Source organism: Callorhinchus milii, unplaced genomic scaffold (assembly GCF_018977255.1).
Source record: "Callorhinchus milii isolate IMCB2004 unplaced genomic scaffold, IMCB_Cmil_1.0 Scaffold26, whole genome shotgun sequence".
Taxonomy (NCBI): domain Eukaryota; kingdom Metazoa; phylum Chordata; class Chondrichthyes; order Chimaeriformes; family Callorhinchidae; genus Callorhinchus; species Callorhinchus milii.
In genome coordinates this window covers 4,690,156-4,711,299 of record NW_024704767.1, presented here as the reverse complement: position 1 = coordinate 4,711,299, position 21,144 = coordinate 4,690,156, and the positions used below count along the sequence as shown (strand labels likewise).

The 21,144-nt window shown below is 37.7% G+C and overlaps 1 protein-coding gene across 1 annotated transcript in view; it reads right to left on the bottom strand.

The window, feature by feature from the left end:
* The window catches only part of adamtsl3 (ADAMTS-like 3), a 69,618-nt gene that overhangs the window by 36,746 nt on the left and 11,728 nt on the right, over positions 1–21,144 (bottom strand). The window contains exons 6-15 of the mRNA XM_007909814.2: positions 20,532–20,606; positions 18,097–18,254; positions 11,579–11,690; positions 10,812–10,950; positions 9,889–9,939; positions 7,833–8,037; positions 6,458–6,605; positions 5,830–5,914; positions 4,883–5,178; positions 4,174–4,303 (exon numbers count right to left, since the gene is read on the bottom strand). Coding sequence (XP_007908005.2) covers positions 4,174–4,303; positions 4,883–5,178; positions 5,830–5,914; positions 6,458–6,605; positions 7,833–8,037; positions 9,889–9,939; positions 10,812–10,950; positions 11,579–11,690; positions 18,097–18,254; positions 20,532–20,606 — 1,399 coding nt within the window. The remainder of the gene's footprint in view (positions 1–4,173; positions 4,304–4,882; positions 5,179–5,829; positions 5,915–6,457; positions 6,606–7,832; positions 8,038–9,888; positions 9,940–10,811; positions 10,951–11,578; positions 11,691–18,096; positions 18,255–20,531; positions 20,607–21,144) is intronic.

Genomic DNA, 21,144 nt, shown 5'->3' with positions numbered 1-21,144 from the left:
CATTTGACTACAAGTTTTTCTAACTTTGTATAGATTACTGGCAAGGCTACATTTGAAAAACTGTGCGCACCCTGCATTCAAAAAGGACTTTGATGCATTGGTGAAAGTTGAGTGAAGATCAAGGAGGATGATTCTGGGATACAGAGCTCTTCCGTTTGGATGAGAGACCCACAAAACTAAACTTTTTTTATTGAAGAAAAGAAAATTGAGGGGCACAGAAACTTGATCCAGGTTTTTAAAACCGTTTGACCCAGATCTCAAGGACGTACATAGGCTCTGTCAGCAAGCGTGGCCCAGTAGAACAGACTCCCAGCCAAAGCAGTTGATGTTGAATTGATGAAATCCTTTGAAAAAGTTGTTAAATAAATCCATTGTACCTCGTTGATGTGACTTTATCTGGATTTGACAGGATTTTGAATAATGTGCATTTCTTAGGACTCTTATCACTCAGCAAAAAAAAAGAAATCCATCCATAAAGAAACTTGGCAGCAGCAGAGAGCACAATGTCACTACCCAAGTGGTGAAAAACAAGATTCCTCCACACTACAGCTATGTAAAGTTGAAAACACTAGACCGAGATTTCAGTCAGTAAGTATCTGACTGAAATTGATCATATTTCATAACCGGATTGGGTTCTCTTTAAGAATCACAAATTAACTAAGTGCAATTAATCTTAATCTAGTTTCCAATGAGCGTGAAGTCAAAGTACAATTGTCATCATCTGGGATTTGAATTGTCAACGTCTGTTGTCCATTGAGTTGCACTCAATCCAACTTTATTGTCAAATACTACAAAATCATGAAGCATTATATTGTCTGGCAAGCTTACTTAGTAAGCTCCAAGAAGAGAAAGGAATTGAATGAAAAGTTGTTGACATATCAGCTCTTCGTTAATATCAGAAAAGCTAAAAATAGTCCATGACATTTTAAGCTTTAAACTAGAATCTTACAATATTTGCTTTGCACCAGTTGCAGCTAGAGTGATTCATTCAAACCAAACTTGCAACCTCTTTTCTTTCTGTTCATTTCAACCTACATCTGAGGTATAAAACTACACATTTCTATACCCGTAGCATAAATTTGTAGTGATAATGCACATTTGTTACTTTTATCAAAGTGATTTTGAATGTGTTGTGCCTGTTATTTACTTAGTTTTTTTCCCCCCTGTGCAATGGTATGTTGAAAGGGAGAAAGAAGGGAAGTTAAGTGGAATTCTGTTACTCAAAAAGTTCACTTTATCAATCTGATTTTATAATGAGAAATACCCTGGTAAGAGCACTTCTAAATGTATCAAAACTACATCTGGAGAATCACAACAAAGGGCAATAAAGTTTGGGAATAAGTTGCCATTGAAGCAGACACAATTAATGGGTTCAAGTGGTATGTTCAAGCTATACGTTTCTGCAAGGGGAAGACTTTCAAGGATTTGATGAGAGGGCAAGTATGTCGGGTTCAGGACTATCAAAGAAGAGCTGCTCATATTGGACTCAGTTGCCTTTTCCTGTCTGAAAAATTATTTTGTTACTTGATTCTTCCTCCAATTCTGGCAGTGTCTTTTTCTAGATTTATGAGGATCATCTGTTTCAATTTTCATCTTCAAAAGAAAACATTATCCTTCACTTTTATAACCAGAAGATCCTTTTATCATTATGCTCACATCGTACCCAGTTTAAGCTACTGTTGAGGATCAAAATATAACAAGGAAAAGAAAGTTGGGAAAAGAAGGAGCTAGTTTCAATTCACTCAAGCCAAACCTACAGTACTTCAAACAAAAAAAATATAAGGAGCAATGAGTAATTAATGTCCATCTTCAAGCTAAATCAGCATAAATAAAATAACATTTGGCTTAAAATAATATTAAACTTTGTTTAATACTCTACTTACTTTGAATAACACAAAGAAAAGGCACATCAGCGAAGAAAAACAATTATTGTTGACCCTAAATCTTTGGGAGAAGAGAACAGTAAATGTGATCCTGTGTACAGCATTTAAAACTGATGGGAAATATCTCTGTGGCTTTTCAGCCATTTTTCAATGACACTTTTAAGTAAAGTTCTGCTGGCACATCTGTTGTCATGTTTGGCTTATCTGACCAGTGTTTTATCTAGTAGGTGTCAGCACCACCTAGTAGTCCAGCACTCTTAACTTAAATAATAATGGAAACTTCATGAAAGCGTACGTCATATAATATTGTCTTTACGTGCAGAAAGTGTTTTACACATCAGGGATGGGTAGCATGATTCGAGAGCGAGACTTTGGCTTCAATATTTTCCACATATGCTTCCCTGCATGCAGAACTCCTAAATTTGTTTTTCTTGTTACAGCCTGAATGAATTCAATGAGAAGTGAGAGCTCCTGCTCCACCTCACTCTACTGCTGGAATCAAAATCACTTCACTTCACTTCCAGCAGCACAAACAAGGGTTGAACTCACAAAGAAAGAATGTCTTTCATCCTTTGGCAGAAACAAATATTCCCAATATGTTCGGTTCTTTAATGCCTTTACCCCTTTCACAATAAGCTACATAATGTTTTTAAATGGCGAGCAAGAAAAACAAGTTTCTCTTTTAATGTTAATGTACAATGAGACAGTATTATAACGGGAGTCCCTTCCTTTTTCACCAATTTTTTCAGAATGCGTGAACACCCTTTAACCTCACTAATACAAAAAAAATCCTTGCATTTGATGTAGCGCCTTTCATATCAGGAAGACAACCCAAAGTACTTCACAGGTTACACTGCAACGTGCGTAAACTGCATATTTTATAGATGAATGCGGCAGGCAATTTGTGCACTGCAATGTCCCACCAACAGCCAAATATTGGAACGATCTCCAAAATCTTAAAAATTCAAGACTTGAATTTTGCCCAAACAACAAATTAGCATTAATTAATAATAATGTTACTATTAATGTCTAATGTTTAAGAGGAGTAATTGTGTTCAGTGGGTTCCCTCCGTCTGTATTTGACAAAAAAAGTCAATAAAATGTATCTTTATCAAGTTTCTTACGCACCTATGATTTGGCCCAATATGTCTAGCTCTATTTTAATTGTTTTCCACTCTACTTCCTTGTCTTTTCACCAAAAGGTATTATTTTATCTTTCTGCAGACATTCATCTGGTTAAATGGCTTGTCCATTTGTCTGAAATAGTCTTTGAATTCTCTTCAAATTAATAGAATATTAAAGCTAAACTTTTGAAATACATCCGCTTTCAAGTAACTATCCGTGTTCTGCTGATTATAAAGCTGGGAAAAAGTACAAATTTACTGCAATATACAATCCTGATATGTACGAAACAGCTTTAAAAATATTAGGTGCAGCGAAAGCATGAAGTGTCATTTTATCCCAAGCCTTTGCTGGTTATTACATCTTTCATTTGGAAATCTTCCACAACTGTGTGGATCTAATGATGCATGACTGCTGAGATATGCGCAGATCTGGAGAGACATGAGAATGCAGACTTTGCTACTGATCTTTCAACTCAACCACACGGTTCATTTACAAATCCGTGTGTCATCACTTACGCTCTGCAGACACAAGAAAAACATTTACTAAACCTTTTCTGACATGATGGCTATACACACACACTGGATTACATACATTAACCATGAGAGTGTTGGTTAGAAGTTACTACTGTATGTTATCAAACAAGAAATGTTATTTTCTTTTGATGGCATTTCAATAGCAAACAAATATCCCTTGCTACAGAAGTAACTGTTAGTGATATCAACATGTCTTAACATTACAGCATTGCACAATTTGATGTGCACAATTCAGATTTTTGCATACAAAAAAACCCCAAGAAGGCACACTTGAAACTTTTAAGTCTTTTAAAACTCATGGGATTAAATGCAAATTAGCTGAATGGAATGTATATTGTACATTATCAGTAGGGGCCAGAAAGTGAGAATAATTGATGCATTTTGTTTAGGGACAATGATAAGCAGAAATTCCAGGGATCTGGTCTGGATCCTTTGCTGTTCATACTATTCATAAATATCTTGAAGTATCTTGTTGTATTATTATACAACTTGCTGGTGATAAAAGGCCAGGTTAACAAATTTAATGGAGATGATGTTAACCAAGTTGTACTTGGAAAGCCTGAGGAATGGCATTATCAAAACTAAAGCGTAAGTTTTTTTTTAAACTTACAGATTTGCAGAGAAGCACATACCTGGGAGGACAAGGCTCAACATTGCAGGTTCGAACCATATGAGGTGGACGTTTGAAGCTATCACACGATCGGTCGTCCATAATTTCGTGTGTCTGCATATTAAGACATACAACTATAGTCTCTTGTTTACCTAACAGTTAAAACAAAAACATTTCAGGAATCAGAATCACACAAAACAGGTTCAGTTAGTAGCTCAGTGGTAACTTATGCACAGTTTGGTCAAGCACACACAGTAAATCAGCCATATGATTTTATGAGTCACATTTTGATGTCGGTTTCTGTGACTTCTAAACCTGGAGCTAAACATTGACACCAATGTAATGTATAGATTTGGATTTTATACAGTATATTAGTTGTTCTCTTGCAATGGCTTCGTGCAACTTTCTCTCTTCTGGGCTAGACTCTTTGAAGTGCATCAACACAGCTCCAGTATCAGCTGAGAAATGGTATGCTTGCACCAAGGGTCTGTTGCTACTGCTGTAGGGTTTTTTTTTCTGTCTGGAGGTAAAATGCTTTGCAATTATTACAAGATACAGCCGCCCTCCTATGCTCCCTGACCTGGTGAAGAATTAACAAAATTCACAGCTAAGACAAACAAATTTTCTTTTGGGTGGTGGGAGTGGTGGGGGGGAGGGTGCAGTTTGGGGGGTTCAGAACATTTAAAAAAAAAGGTTTCAACGCAATTGTCATTGGAACGTTTCAAGGATACCTCCTGCGCATGACGCTGAGCACGGGGTGAAGCCTTCGTACTCCCAATCTAATTGTTCTTCCATCTCATTATTGTCACCATAGTGGACACCTTCTGACTCGTAAAACACAGTGACCCCGTCACAAGGTCCCAGGTTACAAACCCGCTCGCCAGCGGGTTTGGGTCCTTCACATTCTTCATCTGGAAGCTCCTCTTCCGTTTGAGAGAATGAGAGAAAAACAAGGCACTTCACGACACGCACTTGTTTGCCAACTCCACAGGAAGTACTGCACTGTGTCCACGCCTCCGGAATAAACCTGGAAATGATACCAGTGAACAATAAATGGCACAGCCGTCAGAGTAGCTTTATTATAATAATAATCATAATGATAATCCTTGAATTTGATATAGCGCCTTATTATGTCATTGAGACGTCTCAAAGCGCTTCACAGAATACATTGTAAATTTCAGTGACTGTTTATTTTGTGGGTCAAATGCTAATCACACTTCCATCAATTATCATGGAAACATTGATATTATGATCTGATCTGATAACAAAAAGATAATTTTTGCCATGATACAGTACCTTTTACAGGTGAAGGACGTCTCAAAGTGCTTCACAGGATTTACTGCAAAGTGTGTATTTTATGGGCAAAAATCCTCTAAGATGGGAGAATAATTGTGTGGCCTTTTCTGGTAAACAAAAAAGTTATGTTTGCTCCCATAACCCACCCTCCTCCCCCTGAGTAAAGATGAGTGACCTTGAAATATAAGAAGACAATTTTTCTCATTCAAAACAATGGTGAATAGTTTCCAGTAGACATACTGTTAATTTTACAAAGTCCAATGTATATTTGCACAAATTCCATTCTCTTATGGGCACTTTCCTTGCGCAAAAGTGCGTTATGGTTGAACAGATGCAGCATTATGCAGAACGTGAATGTGAAAACGAAAGCTTAGGAACTCACGTTGGCTCCTCAGATTCTGCTCTGGGTTCCAGCAGTTCCTGAGCTTGTTTAATCCAGGGTATTTTAGCCTCCACAGGAAGTTTTTCTGGAAATACCAATGCATAAATCAAACGTATAGGTCCCCAGACTCAATGAAAGCAATTTTAATTTAAATATCATTCAATAAGGAACACATTTTTTCCACGCCAATTTAATGCACTACTTCCCTTATATTAAATGTGCAAAATATTATTAGGCAAGAGAGAAATTCCTTCCTCTAGATGCTGGTTATTCGATTTGCATCTATGCAGAGTTATTCTCCCCCACTGCCTTAGAACAGTGGAAGAATATGGTCCCTGGGTTTCCATAAAAGGTGTTGCAGTAACGCACCAGTGTTGCAGTTCATTGGCCACATATGGAGCTGTACTTGGTTGAAATGCAATTTGCCGACATGGATGGCTTGGTTTCAAAAAATTTACATGTCCGCACTTCCTCGAGGTTGATCCCTCGCCTGCGGATTTGACTTTCCAGTTGGTTTTTTTTGCACCACCCGAAACAAAACTCAAGCAGCTTTTTTTTAACCTTTCAGCAGAAATACAGTACCATTAAGCCCATCGCCTAGAAACTTACAGTTTCTTGTATAAATTACCTTTGGTTTTATGACATGGAATTGGCACAGTACATTCCTCCTTTATGTATGGTTTTAGCAGTGGGTTACATCCGCCAGTATGCTGCCCTCCGTGGTCTATACACAATACGACTCTATAACGCAGACCTCGACCACATGTTACTGTGCACTACAAGGAAACAAAAGAGAACCTTACCAGCTTCTTGCTTACAAAATATATAAAGGTTAGACTCACACTAGTAGTTAAATCAATAATCACAGTAGGGCCCCAACTATGTTACGAGTGCTGCACACTAACAATTACATTTTATTGATTTCTTTACTCTAAGGCACAAAGTATTTCAATGGGACATCAGACTGGGTCATCTAGGACAGGTTCCGTTATGATATGTATCTATCTGCTGGATGTAGAAAGGTTTTTACAATTCTAATAACCTACGTGTATTATCCATTCCTGTGTTGTGGTATTGTCACTACACATATATATATATATCCAGACAGACATACATACAGGTAAGCTTGTGTAAGTCTAATCTTTATAAATCGCGTAATTGCTTGAATCGGACCTGAGTCCGAGTCCCATTCAGTTTCTTATCAAAACCATTTAGATTTCTTTGCACTAGTCGTATTTATCATTTCCTAACTCATAACGCTACTCCCGAATCCTCCATTACTCCTGCACTTACCAACTGTATTGAATCATGGAAAATGATGTCCAGACCCGTGGACGCACGCGCATAAGAACTTCATTTCCAGAGATTCAATGCGATTGCAATACTCTCCCGTACATGTGCATGCGGCAATTGGGTCAAGACGCATTGAATCGCGGGAAACATAGTCTAGTCACTGCATGCACACTCATCGGCTGCATTGAATAACACATGCGCAGTGTAGATTATTCATTAAATTGGACTTTAAACAATTACAATTTGCTTGTGACTCAGACTTCGCGCAAGTCATATTAAATATTACGGTCCCGACTGATATGATTTATGTGATTTTTACTGTATATACAGGGGAACCCAGTTAGGGTGCCTCTCGATGTAGCATGGCCTCGCTTCTGTCTGCTGCATGTGCAAACTAACCGAATAACCTGCTTCTTGTCATAAATATCAGCCAACTTCTGGATTGTCAGGTCACATCCTGCGCACTGTGTGCATGTACAGGGAGCATCACCAAAGTCACTCCCTGCACACGGCACATGAGCTGACAGCATGACAGCTATACACAGGAAGCTTCGCTCATGTCACTTCACAAAGGAATCTGTTTTTCCTGATTAAAACATCGAAAACGGTGCATTTAAAAGAAAGTTGCATCCACGCCTACGTTATGCAAATGCGTCAGAATTCATCAGGAAAAACAATAGAGTGAAGTGAAAAAGGGCTGGGTGTCTTACCGGCGACCATTCCATGGCTCTCCATTTTGGGCATTCGAAAAGGTTGCAGGTTTCAACTAATAGTGGTTTCAAGGCATACATGCACTTCCACTCCTCCACCTGATTAATTTCTCCATACACATTCTCTTCAATACAAGAAACACTGCGCTTTTGCACTCCACCTCCACAGGACATAGAACATGCAGTCCAAGGGTTGGTCTCCCAACTGGGTAGGAAAAAAAAATGCAGCAGATAAGTAGTCAGAAGACATCCTGAAAGATGGTATGACTTGGTGCGAGGGAAATAAGGAGCCATCGAGCTCATCCTTGCGCATCAGGAAGATATTTCAAAGCGCTTCACAGGATTTACTGTAAAGCATAGTGACTGTGTGTTTCAATTATCAGTAACATAGATGTACAAAAGTACATTTTTTACATTTTGCCACAGGGACTGCAGAGCCTTCTTCATTTAGTCATGATCACGGGTTCTCATTATTTCACCACGCTCGATTGCTTGAGGTTATTTTTACATCATTAAATGTTGTACAAAGTTCTCCAACAAATATAGTAGACAGTTAAAAAGCATTATCTAGGATTAACAAATATCCAGGAATACTGTCAAATTTAAAATACTGTAAAATTAACAGCCTCCCAACTAATGAATTCTAAACTCTTACTTTATTTTTATTGCACATACAAACCAACCTTCATATATCAATGGCTCGCTATCTACAGTAAACACCTCTAAAACACAGCAGGAAATGTGGGATGTCAAAAGTCACCACTTATTTTCAAGTTAAATGATCCCAAAAACATTTGCGAAATAAATCACATGAAGCTGGCGCTCATTTAAGATACAACGATGAAATCATAAACTTGCAAAACATCTGAAAATAGTTGCAAAGCAGCAGCAACAGGGAATCCTGGAAATTGTCACTGCCTCGAGGCAGTACATTAATAGTCTACTCACTTTTCAAACAGGCAACACCGCAGCAAGACTTTAAATGGAAACAAACAGCATAATGCATTAATTCAATTAGGGGCACAAACAAATTGAATTTTACTGATTTCCTGAAAAGGCGAAGACAGGAAAAATAAAGCGTTCCTCAAACAGCTAAATGGCAAAGCAACCAACTGAAAGAAAATTGGTCACAGCTACTTGAAGGATCTGGCTGAGATTTCTTATTAAGCCTTTATAACAAGCTTGTCATCACCTTGTAAACCAACAGACAAATAGAAAGAGGAGTTTAACTGACGATTTCAGATTGTTAACGGAGATTGAAATCAGAGTATTTACAAAACAATTTTGTAAGGTTGTGAGAAATGAAAGAGTAACCTAACATTTTCTTCAGGAATAATTATAATCTTTGCATTTGATATAGCGCCGTGGCACATCGTTGAGATGCCTCAAAGCGCTTCACAGGATATACTATAAAGTGAATTGACTGCGTATTTTGTGGGCCAAATGCTGTAGCGAATTGCACACAGCAGTGTCCTAGAAATAGTCGTGGTTTGAGTGATTAAAATATTTTTTTAAGGGATTATTACCCCTGGAAAGCAATCAACTAACAACTAAGTTCCAACTAAGTGTTTTGTTTTTAAATGTTTAGTTCCCAGACCTCAGAAATAACTTAATAATAATAATCCTTGCATTTGATATAGCGCTTTTCACGTTGGGAGGATGTCCCAAAGCGCTTTACAGAACACACTGTAAAGTGAATTGACTGTATATTTGTGAATGCGGCAGCCAATTGCGCACAGCAATGTCCCACAAACAGGCGTAGATTGAAAATGACCAATTTATTATTGTTTTTGGTTTTGGAGGGATTATTATTAGGCGTGTGGAGTAAGGAAACTTGCCCAAGGTTTCGCCCTGCCTGGAATTGAACTCAGGACTCTCGCTTGCAAAGCGAGTGCTCTAACCACTGAGCTACATTCAATTACTTGTATAATCATCACATTGTTATTTTGAGATTTGCTAACAAGACATACTACTGGAGAGGTCAATGGATACTACAGTATTTCATAAGCATAATTCTACATTTCTCACAACTCTGGACTATCTAAAGTATACATACCGAGGAAGTGGCTGAAAATGATCATAGATTGCAAGTTGTTTGAAACCATCGCTGTGGGAGAGAATAAGCACCATTTAATTAAACGTTTAAATGCGTATTTAGAAATTCAATTGTATAGTTCCATTTTACAATACAATATTACAATGCACTATGCTATAGTGTGAAAACAAAATTGTATATGTCTTGATATTAACACAACGATACACATGCTGTACAATAGTAAAGGGGTGAACGTTGAGAGAATCACAAGCGTTCCAGCATTTTATTTGGTACAGCAGTCACAAATTGGGTCCAATTCTTGTAGAAATGGCATATACAGTAGAACCCTGCAGTAATGCACTTCATTACAATGTGGGTTCTCTTATAGGATGATTGGGGTTGGATTCCTGAGATCCGTTTACCAAAGAAATCCCAAATGCGTGCAGAAAGCCAGCTGGCTTAAGTAAAAATTGGCTTCCTGCTCACTAAAAAAAAGGTTAACTTCCAGGTAGTCAGTTCACTCCTTGTGTATTGAGCAGCAAGAGAGGTTAGCGGCGACCTAATGACTTGGAGGTTGGCCGTTTTTTAGCACAGCAGGCTACCCAATGTTTTGCACACATACACTCACACACACACACACACACACACACATACTTTTTGCCATGAATAGGAAATAATAGAACATGGCTGATATTGCAAATTCTCTGGGTATAAATCAACCCTACAGGGCAACAGGGAAAAGGCAAATAATTGGGCCTGAAAGGTAGGTAAATAGGACTCTGATTGCTCTTTAAATAGAGCCAGCAGGTATACAATGGGCCGAATGGCCTTCTTCTGTGCTGTAAATTTCTATGGTTCTAATAATATATACATTTGTTTCTAAGAATGGGTATATTGAGCAAATTTGATAGCAGGACACCAGCAGTGCTCATCTGTAAACATACCTGGAAGGGCAATGATCCATATTGCATTCCTGTAGTTTAGGTTTGGGTTTTTTATTTTCTGGGTAGTATTTACAATAGTGTTCAGGAACAACACGACCTGAACGTACATCTATACACTCTGCAGAACTAAGCTGGTAACCTAGCGAATGAAAAGCAACAGTTTCACACATTGTCTTGTGGAGAATGCTTATTGAAACAAAAGTCAAGAGCAGTTTTATCACCATAATATTAAGTGCAAAATCTATTGTTTTAAATTCTCCAAATGAGATAAATAACCACAGCTAAAACAACTTAAAAAAGAGAAAACTCAGTGATTCCTTCCAGATGCACATGAAATGAAACAAAAATGAAAGACAGTTATCTAAATTATAATTGATATTATTCAACCTTGATTGCAACCATTTCACAGTCTAATCTTCCCAATAAGACTAGAATTACTAGAAAACTCCATAGAGTATGTGGCCATGCATATTTATCTCTATAACCTCCAATCTTTTTCATAGCCAAGCATCTGTCCAGCTCTTTCTGGTTATGAAGTTGATTGACATAGCAATAACTATTTGTGATGGACTTTAGTTATTCTCCACTGGATGTTAAATTTACTGACTCTAGATGTACAAATGGAAAACCTGATGTGAGCTCCGGAAAGATCAGTAAATTTGTCAATGAATGGAAAATGACTGCTGCACTCCTGAAGTATGGGGACTTTGGAAGCATGTAATCGTTCTCCATATTATATATATTATGTATAACATGAATGACTTTACCTCCCCCGCAGGTCACTGTACAGGGGTAGAAATCAGTCTCTCTCCACTGATGACTGATTGGTTGATAGAAGATAAACTGGACCACACTGTCCTTTGTTGCGATATTCCTGGTCTGTGACGATTATAGGAGAAAAAAAAGAAAATAAATTAAAACATAGCTTTCAACATGAAACGGCAGTTAAGAAGAGAGAAGAGTAAACTTTTGAGAAACAGATCTAAATAACTGGCTTGACCAGGTCAACGATTCCCTATTTAGACTCTTCTCACAGACTATTTGGAATATTCTGTTTCAAATCACATTTTTTATTGTTCTAGTCTGTTTATAATTTCACACTGGAGCCTGGTTTTATTCCATACAGACACACATATACACACACACAAATACATTCCCTCAATGTGATGTATCCCCAGTTGTGCTGTACTGGAACATATTATTACAAATATGTTCCAAATCCATATTAAATCCTGACATATGTATTTGTAACATATGAACTTTCGATCACGGCTTGATTTATACTTGATGGAATAAAAACTTAAAATTCAGAAAATTTGAACATTAAGAAAAGATCATTATCTGCTGATTTAATAATGCCCCTGTTCTAATTTCCTACTGATATAATGTTACAAGTTGAGTGCAGTCCCGTTATATCATTTGAGAATCCATAAAACTCAAACGTGAAATAACAAGTCAACTGTAACATTTCGCCCACAAAATACACAGTCAGTCCACTTTACAGTATATTTTGTGAACTGCTTTGACGTGATAAGTTGCTATATCAAATGGAAGGATTCCAATTGTTATTATTATTAAAAATGACAACCCAGGAAAAATTTGCATCAAAGCAAAAGGGAGACAACCAATTAGTGCATCTAAATGACATTTTATCTATTCCACAAGAGTGGCTGGCACACAATGAAAAAAGATGTTGAATTAAGGCAGTTTGAAAATCTTGCTGAGGTCATAAGGTGTTCGAAAATAGATTGTTGAAAATATTAGATTGTTGTCAAGAAGTCACGTCATGTCCTGAGCAACAATATCTCGGTCATGCTCTTTGGTAAATTGGTTTTGAATGAGTATAATTCCTATCTCGGAAATTTCGTAGCATTTGAAACTCAATGTGATTTTGTATGACAGAAAGTGGTCTTATCTGAAGCGCCTTCAATAGGTCAGGTGCTGTTATCAACCACTCTGAACTATAAGGAAGCTCAGATTAATTGCACTCTGCACTGTAAATTATTTGTTTTCAACATCATTTACAGAGTTGCAAGAAGTACACATTTATTTTCATCATGGTAGCATTGTGGAAATACCCAAATCCTTACCTTAAATCAAGTGCATGATGATGTAACTGGTTCAAGCGCTCATTATAAATACCCACATTTCAATTTAACGAGTTTAAACCTAACCCAAGAAAAACATGGGGAGGGGGCAGAATACTGTCGCCAGTGACCAGTCAGGGTATAATAGCAGGTTTAGTGAGTGGTTGGGAATGCTAAACCTACTCAGTGTATATCATAAATTTGATCCCTGCAGGTCATAAGTAGCACCATCTGAACTTGTTGCAACAATCTGGTGTATGTTACCACTGAAATGCTTCTTTTTATTTTCTGAATGTGCAGAATGTGGTAGGGAACTTAAAATTACTCTTTAAATACATTCTGGTGTATGGTACACTTCCTGGCAACTGATACTTTTCACTCACATGAGTCTTTTTTTCTTCACACTATGAGTTTAAACATTTTTCATCTTCACCCACTCCATGCTCAGTTGAAAGTAGTGGACTGTGAAGGCCATAGCTTTCGATGCTGATACTGTCAGTACAGGTTTGGGGTAAATGTACCATCAGGTGCATCCTCTCCTCTTGTTCTGCAGTAATTTCGTTCTTAGCCTCACAAACATGCAAAAACTGACTCTCAGTGAAAATAGCAGATCAGACTAGACTTTGGACTTGTGTTAGTCAGATATAAATTGAGCAATGACCAGGTGACGGGGAATAATCACTTGTAACTTTCCAAACAATATTCTAAGGCTTCTTTTGTGTCCTTAGAATACTCAACATGAATCTTTTGCTGTTTTGTTGGCGGTTGTTTAAAATCAACAACTGTATTCTATTATAATTTTTCCATTGGACCAAACAATCCTGCAGGAATGAGCACTCACTCTACCAGAATTCTTGGTTGCTATGAGAGATCAAACTGGCTAAGAGTAGAATGGGCAGAAGATAAAATTGAATTTGGTCTCTTTCCAGTCCAAGATTACTGCTGGAAACGATTTAGACAATGCAAAATTCCTCTTACCAGTAATTTGTAATGACTTGGATGAAGTGTGCCTATAATGGAATCATCAAGCTCTTTACACACAGCCCACACGAGGGAGAGATACAGAGAGATAGAGATTTCACCCTCACCTCCCCGATACACATTAACAAGACTTGTGCAAAATGTGGAAAGAAGCCTGAAGAATACAGGCATTGTACCGTATTTAGTTTTTTTCCCAAGCTGTCAAACGAAAAAATCTGGACCAGAGATTTTGGTAACTTTGCTTCAGTTTGAATTTTAGGTTTAATATATTTGAAATGAATCATTCTCATATATCAGCAATATAATATTCTGTAAAGCCCTCTGTGACCAGAGACTTAAGATGGCAAGGGAGAAAAAACGTGATTGGATTTGGGTTCCCTTTCCCCCACCTCCCACCAAAACACAGACCATCCACATTATCAGTGATACAGACTGTACCAATCTATGGTTGGGGAATGTAAAAAAAACACCAACAACTGTTTTGTTCACAATTTTTACTTTAAAACGAATTGGCAACCAAGGAGCTCAATTTGTTGAATGCTAAATCTCCCCCATATGATTACAGCAGCAGCTGCTCAGACAATTTAATAAGAAGTACCGCTGTACGCAAGAATCTGAAAGGACAATTTGAATGTTGTTCAATCCCGCAAGCAGGAACATTGGCGAGCATGACAAAACAAAAAGCCATTTGAACCATCAACCCCGCTTCCTCTACTATCTGTACAAACCTGTGAGGTGGTATCGAGGGGTTTGTGCTCAAACCCTTTCTGCTCCTGATCTATATAAGTGACCTGGACAAGCAGACTCGGTGCAAGGTAGCACAATTTGCGGATGGCACCATAGGGACGGTGTAGAATCAGAAGAGGCAGCCACAATTTTACAGAAAGAGCGCAAAAAGGTATGAATCTGATCTGATCACTGCGAAATTCAATTCCATGCAGATAAAATTTCAATTACCCCAGATACATGGTCCGCAATTAACTCTACTCTCTAATACTGTACTGGTCTCTCGCTAGCTATCTAGCCTTTTGTTTCAAAATGGTTCACCCAGGAATTTCTACAATAAAATCATGCTAACACTCTCCATGTTAGATCACTAAAAACCCCATTTTGCCTAGTGGTTTGGCATATACTTACCAGCAGCTTTCACCATTGTTTAGATTTGCTGTGTCATGGCCAATAATATCTGGAGTAGTGATTTGAATTGTGGAAATGGATACATTTCTAATGATTTCTTTTAGAGAGAAGAAATTCAAGTGTGATTTTTTTTATAGCTCCTGAGGCCGAGTTGTGACTTGAGCCAACATTATGTACTCATGTGGGTTGTGGATTCCCTTACGTGTTGAGGCCATAGGTTTAAATCAAGCTACGTTTCAAACATTTGGCTTCCAGTAGGTATGGAGACAGCTCAGGAGCCAAAATAAAATAAAATTTTTAATTACAAAAAAAGAGTTCAAGTGCTATCATTTACAGAAAATTAATGTTGCGAGATTAATTTCACAACAGTCGGAAATATCAACCTCTCACAGTTACTAAAGGTGACTTGCATATTTTCAAAGCAGCCGAAGAACACGCCGAGGAGTAGACTGGACATGTAGTCTACTGAGTACTGATAATTGACACTGGCTTCACATATCGTTATTAATTTGCATTCAGTTTTACCAATTGTTTCCCAGAATTGACAAAAAAAATTCAGCCAAAAAGAGGTTCCGCAAATCATTTTGTGAAAACATCGAAGAAAAACATTTCTGCTGAGTTCACTCAGAGTTTTTGTGAAGAGAGTGTGTACATCAGAGTAGATGGCAGATAGTTAGTAGGTTTGCTAAGCTTTTGCTAGTTGATGGAAGCAAAATACACCAGTGCTGAAAGTGATTTTTGATTCTATTGGACTTGTATTTTCAATTCTGTGTTCATACCAACAACAACAACAACTTGAATTGATATAGCGCCCCGGAGAGCTTAACAATGGCGGAGTCTGACCCGCAACCAGCAACGGGAATAAAGATATAGCTGTAAATGCTCTGACAACTTTCCCATTATGATAGTAAGGCCCTCACTTGAGTTAACATGATCTTCATCTTTGATCTTATTGATTGATATAACAGTTAGCTGAGCCTGTTATGAGACTGTAACATCACAAAGTGGTTCTAATTACATCAGATTGTGAGAGCCAAGCTCAAGTACCTTATTCAGACACAGGAACCCTGAGATTGCCTTACAGACATCACATATTCTCAGACAAATGATATTTCATGGAAGACATACAAGAGGGTGAACAATTCTGAACTCAGTTGGCCGGTTTACAAGTAAGAAGTATCAAAAATTTGGGTTTGGCAGGGTGGGAGATTAGTTTTTTTAAAAAAAGGTGTTAACTTTTTTTTCCTCTTCTCCATGCCAGTCTATATACCAAGCTGGAAAAATGTGTCTCCCAAATGTCTGCCTATTCTGCTCCAGTACTGGATGGTTCATGAGAGCTCTTCAACACTGACCATAACTTTGATTTTACTTTCTTGAGGATCACTGCTGGTGCAGCGAGGTAGAGTTTATGCAGTTTTGTGTTACTAGGATAATTCCTTGAAGAGGGATTTGCTTGCATTTCACTGGAGCCTTTTGATGATAGTTTTGATTTGCCTCGATATTGGAATTTTCTATTTTGCTCTCCTTCCCGAGAAGATACAACAGCAGTGTGACCTCATGATTACTGAGAATAATTTCACGAGCAAGTGCTATCTCTCCTGCTGTTGAGATCACAACCATTGTAGTATTGGTTGACATTAATAAGGGTCCTACAACAACTTGCACTTATATAACCCACTTCACATAGGATAACGTGCAAGTCTTTGACAGAGATGAGCAACTAGCAGAGCGGAGGGGCTTGGGGGCAAGTGACCATAGGCACGGTCAAAAGGATAGGTTATAAACAGATAGAGGAGAGGCAAAATGGAGGGAGTTTCAGAAGTTAGGGGCAAATAATCTGAAATGATTGATTGACAAGTACCCGCTTATCAAGCCATTGCTGAGATACTGTCCCTCTTAGTACAGTGAACATTCAAATGATTTCACAGTGGGTCCTTACATAAATTATGGCCCCTTTCCACCAAAACATGGTTTAAATATGCAGTTGATGATTTATTTAACTTATATTTTGTTTGTTTTGTTTTTGCCATATAGCTATATGTTTCTCACACAAATTTTCTGCATGGAAAAGTATAAACTTTAAAGATGTTTCTGCACCATATAAAGTAAAGGTCTAAATAAATCAAATTGGGAAATCAGAAGAAACTTCTTTACCCAGAGAGTGGTGGGAATGTGAAACTTGCTACCACAAGGAGCAAATAGCGTAGATGCATTTAAGGGGAAGCTAGATAAGTACATGAGGGATAAAGGAATAGAAGGTTATGCTGATAGGTTTAGTTGAGGAAGAGTAGGTGGAGGCTCATGTGGAGCACAAACACCAGCATAGACCAGTTGGGCCAAATGGCCTGTTTCTGTATTTTATATTCTATGTAATTGTATGTAAAAAGTTGTATCATATGCGATATAGTTACTATGAATGAAACAGTCAATAATATAAAAGTGATTTGTTGGACATATCTAAAGTACAGCAAATATATTTATATGTATTATAAATATACACAAGCACAAACTCACACATACACACACACACCTTGTCAAATGTTTAGTCCGAGATTTTAAGAATTTGGAATACCATGTTAACTTATCGATCAGCTCTAACAATCTGGAAAAATATCTTAAAATGAAAACTACAATTGGCTCTGAATGTGTTCAAAAGTACATAAAACTTAATGATCTTTTACGACTTTCAGAATAGGGAGGGGAGTAAGTCTTATATCATTTTACCAACTATAAAACTATGATCGGCTTAAGGAAAATCACTTCTGACAGTCACTTGATCCACAGATCAATTTTCCTGGATTGGGTAATATTTCTACAAAAAAAGGTTCATTGCAGTTGGCCTGTATTTTCTTTACATATGAGAAAAACATATGCTTGAAGGTATCACTGACTAACAAGAGTTTGGCTGTGCCTAGTTGAAAGGGTCAGTCAATGTGTTGGTCTCATGAAAATGTACTTCTCAGTGAATATGTTCACTGTCGAGAGTAGGAAGTAAAGCAGCAATAAGATGTGCATTAGGATGACCGTGAATTAAGTTGGTACAATTACCTTAAAGGACAATCACTTTAATAAACAATTACCTTAATGATAAAGTCAGCACCCAGTGGACCCTGTATCTTGAGGATTTCTTTATCAGAACTTTTCTGAAACTCAACAGTGGTATTCTCAATGTCATACGATCCCACAGTATTTAGATTGTGTTCTTCTTTGCGTCCCTGTAGCGTTTTGGATTCAATATCTGAAATAAATTGGTTTCCAGGAATATCAAAATATTGTGCATGTTTTTTGTCACGCTCCCTCTCCCTCCACCAATGGTAGAGGAATGTAATTTCATAAACAATGCATTAGAAATACACAATTTATTCTTTAAGGTGTTAAAGATAGGTTGAGGAAAATGGCAGCAGTGCAACTAAGTAGCCCTTTTGAAATGAATTACGAAGACTGTTTTCCATTTTATGTACCAATTTTGCAAACCAAAAAATCTACCAAAAAATAATAATTTGGTCACTCAATCAACCAAATCGACAGTGTCTGTGGGACACTGCTGTGCGCAATTGTCCACAAAATATGCGCATTTTGCCCACAGTCACAGCTCTTTACAATATATTCTGTGAAGCGCTTTGAAACATCTCGACAATTTGATAAGGCACTATACCAAGTGCATGTATTATTATTATCATCATTACAACACTGTTACAATGACTGGCATATCTCACCCAGCCTGAGTGCGGCCAACATATTTATGGTTTAAAAAAATGTTCTTGAAAACATTACGGCCAATCTTTTAGTTTCCACATTTGCCAGGTAAAGCAGTATAAACGCAACTAAATATGTCTAGTTACACAAACCAGATGATCACAAGATATTATTTACATATACACAGTCACACACCAGAAACCATTGTATCCATAACTTTTAATAACAGATCAATGCTGTTTATTTAATAGGCCTAAAATGCCACTCTATGAAGTTGGCACATCCCACCTAGTTAGCAGAATTAGCTTGTGTATTTTCTTGTGTTTCTTTGATGATTTTCTGAATGACTACTTCACAAACGTACGAGCAAAGCTGCACCAAAAAAAAATCTGGAAGCTTGTGTTTAAAAGTAATATGACTAATTAACATCCAATTTTAAAACCTCAAAGGAGGATATATGTATAGGTGGGGTGGGTGAAGGAGGGGGGGTATAGAGAGAGCAAAAGAGACACCTTAGCCACAGAGGAAGTGAAAGCTGGGCTTACACAACAAATAAGCAATCACACACTTTACAATGAACCCTGTGAAGGGCTCTTGAGACATTTCAACAAAGCAACAAAGCTCAATATCAAATGCATGAATTTTTTACATTACTGCAAGAAAAAAGCACATCCAAAGTGGGAGAGAAACAGAGAGAGAGAGAGAGAGAGAGAGAGAGACCGCGAACAGAAGTAGACGAGGAAAAAAAGACGCATCCATAAAGCGAAGAGCATCCATAAAGCCTTATTGTTCCATCATTGCAGTGGGTAATAACACTCTTTTACATTATTAACACCAGCTTTCTTTTTAATTGAAAAATTTCAATAAAAAAAACAACAAACTAAAGAATATCCTTGGGGAAGTTGCTTTTTATTGCCGATTTAACACGCACATTTTTGTTCCTAATTGCGATTCAAATGAAGACTTTCAATTGTGGCCTGGGAGCAGTTTAATTTTAATCATCTCCCCGTGTTCTCAGGCAGGGCTCGGTACAATACAAAATATAACTTGGGAGGCTGTGTAAGAATGGGGAAGAATGGAGGGAAAAAAAACTCATGCAATAATTAATTGAAAAATAAAAAGTTTGAATGAAACAAATGAAAACCATCAGCTGTAGGATAAGACAACATAAATAATTTCAAAACTGAGTGGTGTGTTTTAGTTGTTTTCCCCCTTCTTAACTTTTATAAACCCTTCTGGTGTACAGCTTTGAGACTGTAAATAGTGTGTTTTTACCTCAGACTGATTTTTATAAGTTTCACATGCAACATTTTTGCAGAGAGGTTTTACATAAACATCACTGCAAGCTGGGAGGTGATTGACTGAGCAAAGTAAGGGTAATTAGCTGGTTCTGACTTTTTCTGGCACTGCTTATTACAAACGTGCATTTTGCAAATAGCACTTCGACTATTTTACTGCAGATGGGCTTTTATTGCTGAGAAGGTCTGAAGGCTAGATTTTTGCTCGATTACGAATACTAACGCACTGACCTGCACAGATTTCAGAAATGTGTTACATTTTAAAGAAACATTTACACGCATTACCCGTTTTTCCTGTTTGTGGCGACACGACTTTCCAATAAATGAAAGCAACGTGATACATACACAGTCTTTGATCGGAAGTGAGTGATGGCTGGAGAGACCAGAGCTTGCTTAGGCTTAAGGTGCAGCAGTGTTTGCTTTACGTTCTACCCTGCTGTTATTCCGCGCTGATTTATACGCATCAAAGATTTTGCTCTTACTCAATTTAAAATTTTTGCAGATTTTGAAATAAAACTCACAAAGGTGGGCTGGCCCCTTGACTGTGATTTTCACGTGTCGACTCCCATATGGAACTGCAATCACTGTATCTTCCACTGAATGGTTTAAAAAATAAGGAGGAAAATCAGCTGAATGTTGACATACCATCAGTTAGCACTCAGTAATTCATCACGCCGCACAGCTTTAGAGCCCTAAATATTCACATGACACTTCTTTTCTCAACATGAGCTGTCAAAACGTGTGAACACACATGCGACGGCATGAAATTCAATTCAGGCTCCTAACCAGCACCCGAGGAACCCAATACAAGATGTGACCAAAGCCTGACGATGACTTAATGCCACAGTTTTGTTTGGTTCCAAATAGCGACAAGATCAAGAGTGATTTACACCAACTCATGAGCAGTGATTGGTTTACCATACTTTTAAGTGGTTAAAGAAAAAGGACTAAAGCAAACAGTATCATGGTAGACGATCTCCAGATTTTGCTGCCAGGTAAAGCACTTTCAACTTGTGAGATTGTTGTTCCAGCAGGCAGCCTTCACCAGAGTCAAATAACGCAAGTAACGCAAGTAACCTTGCACAGTCTCAAACTACAAAACAATCTGTGAACACCTCTGATAATTATTCATGG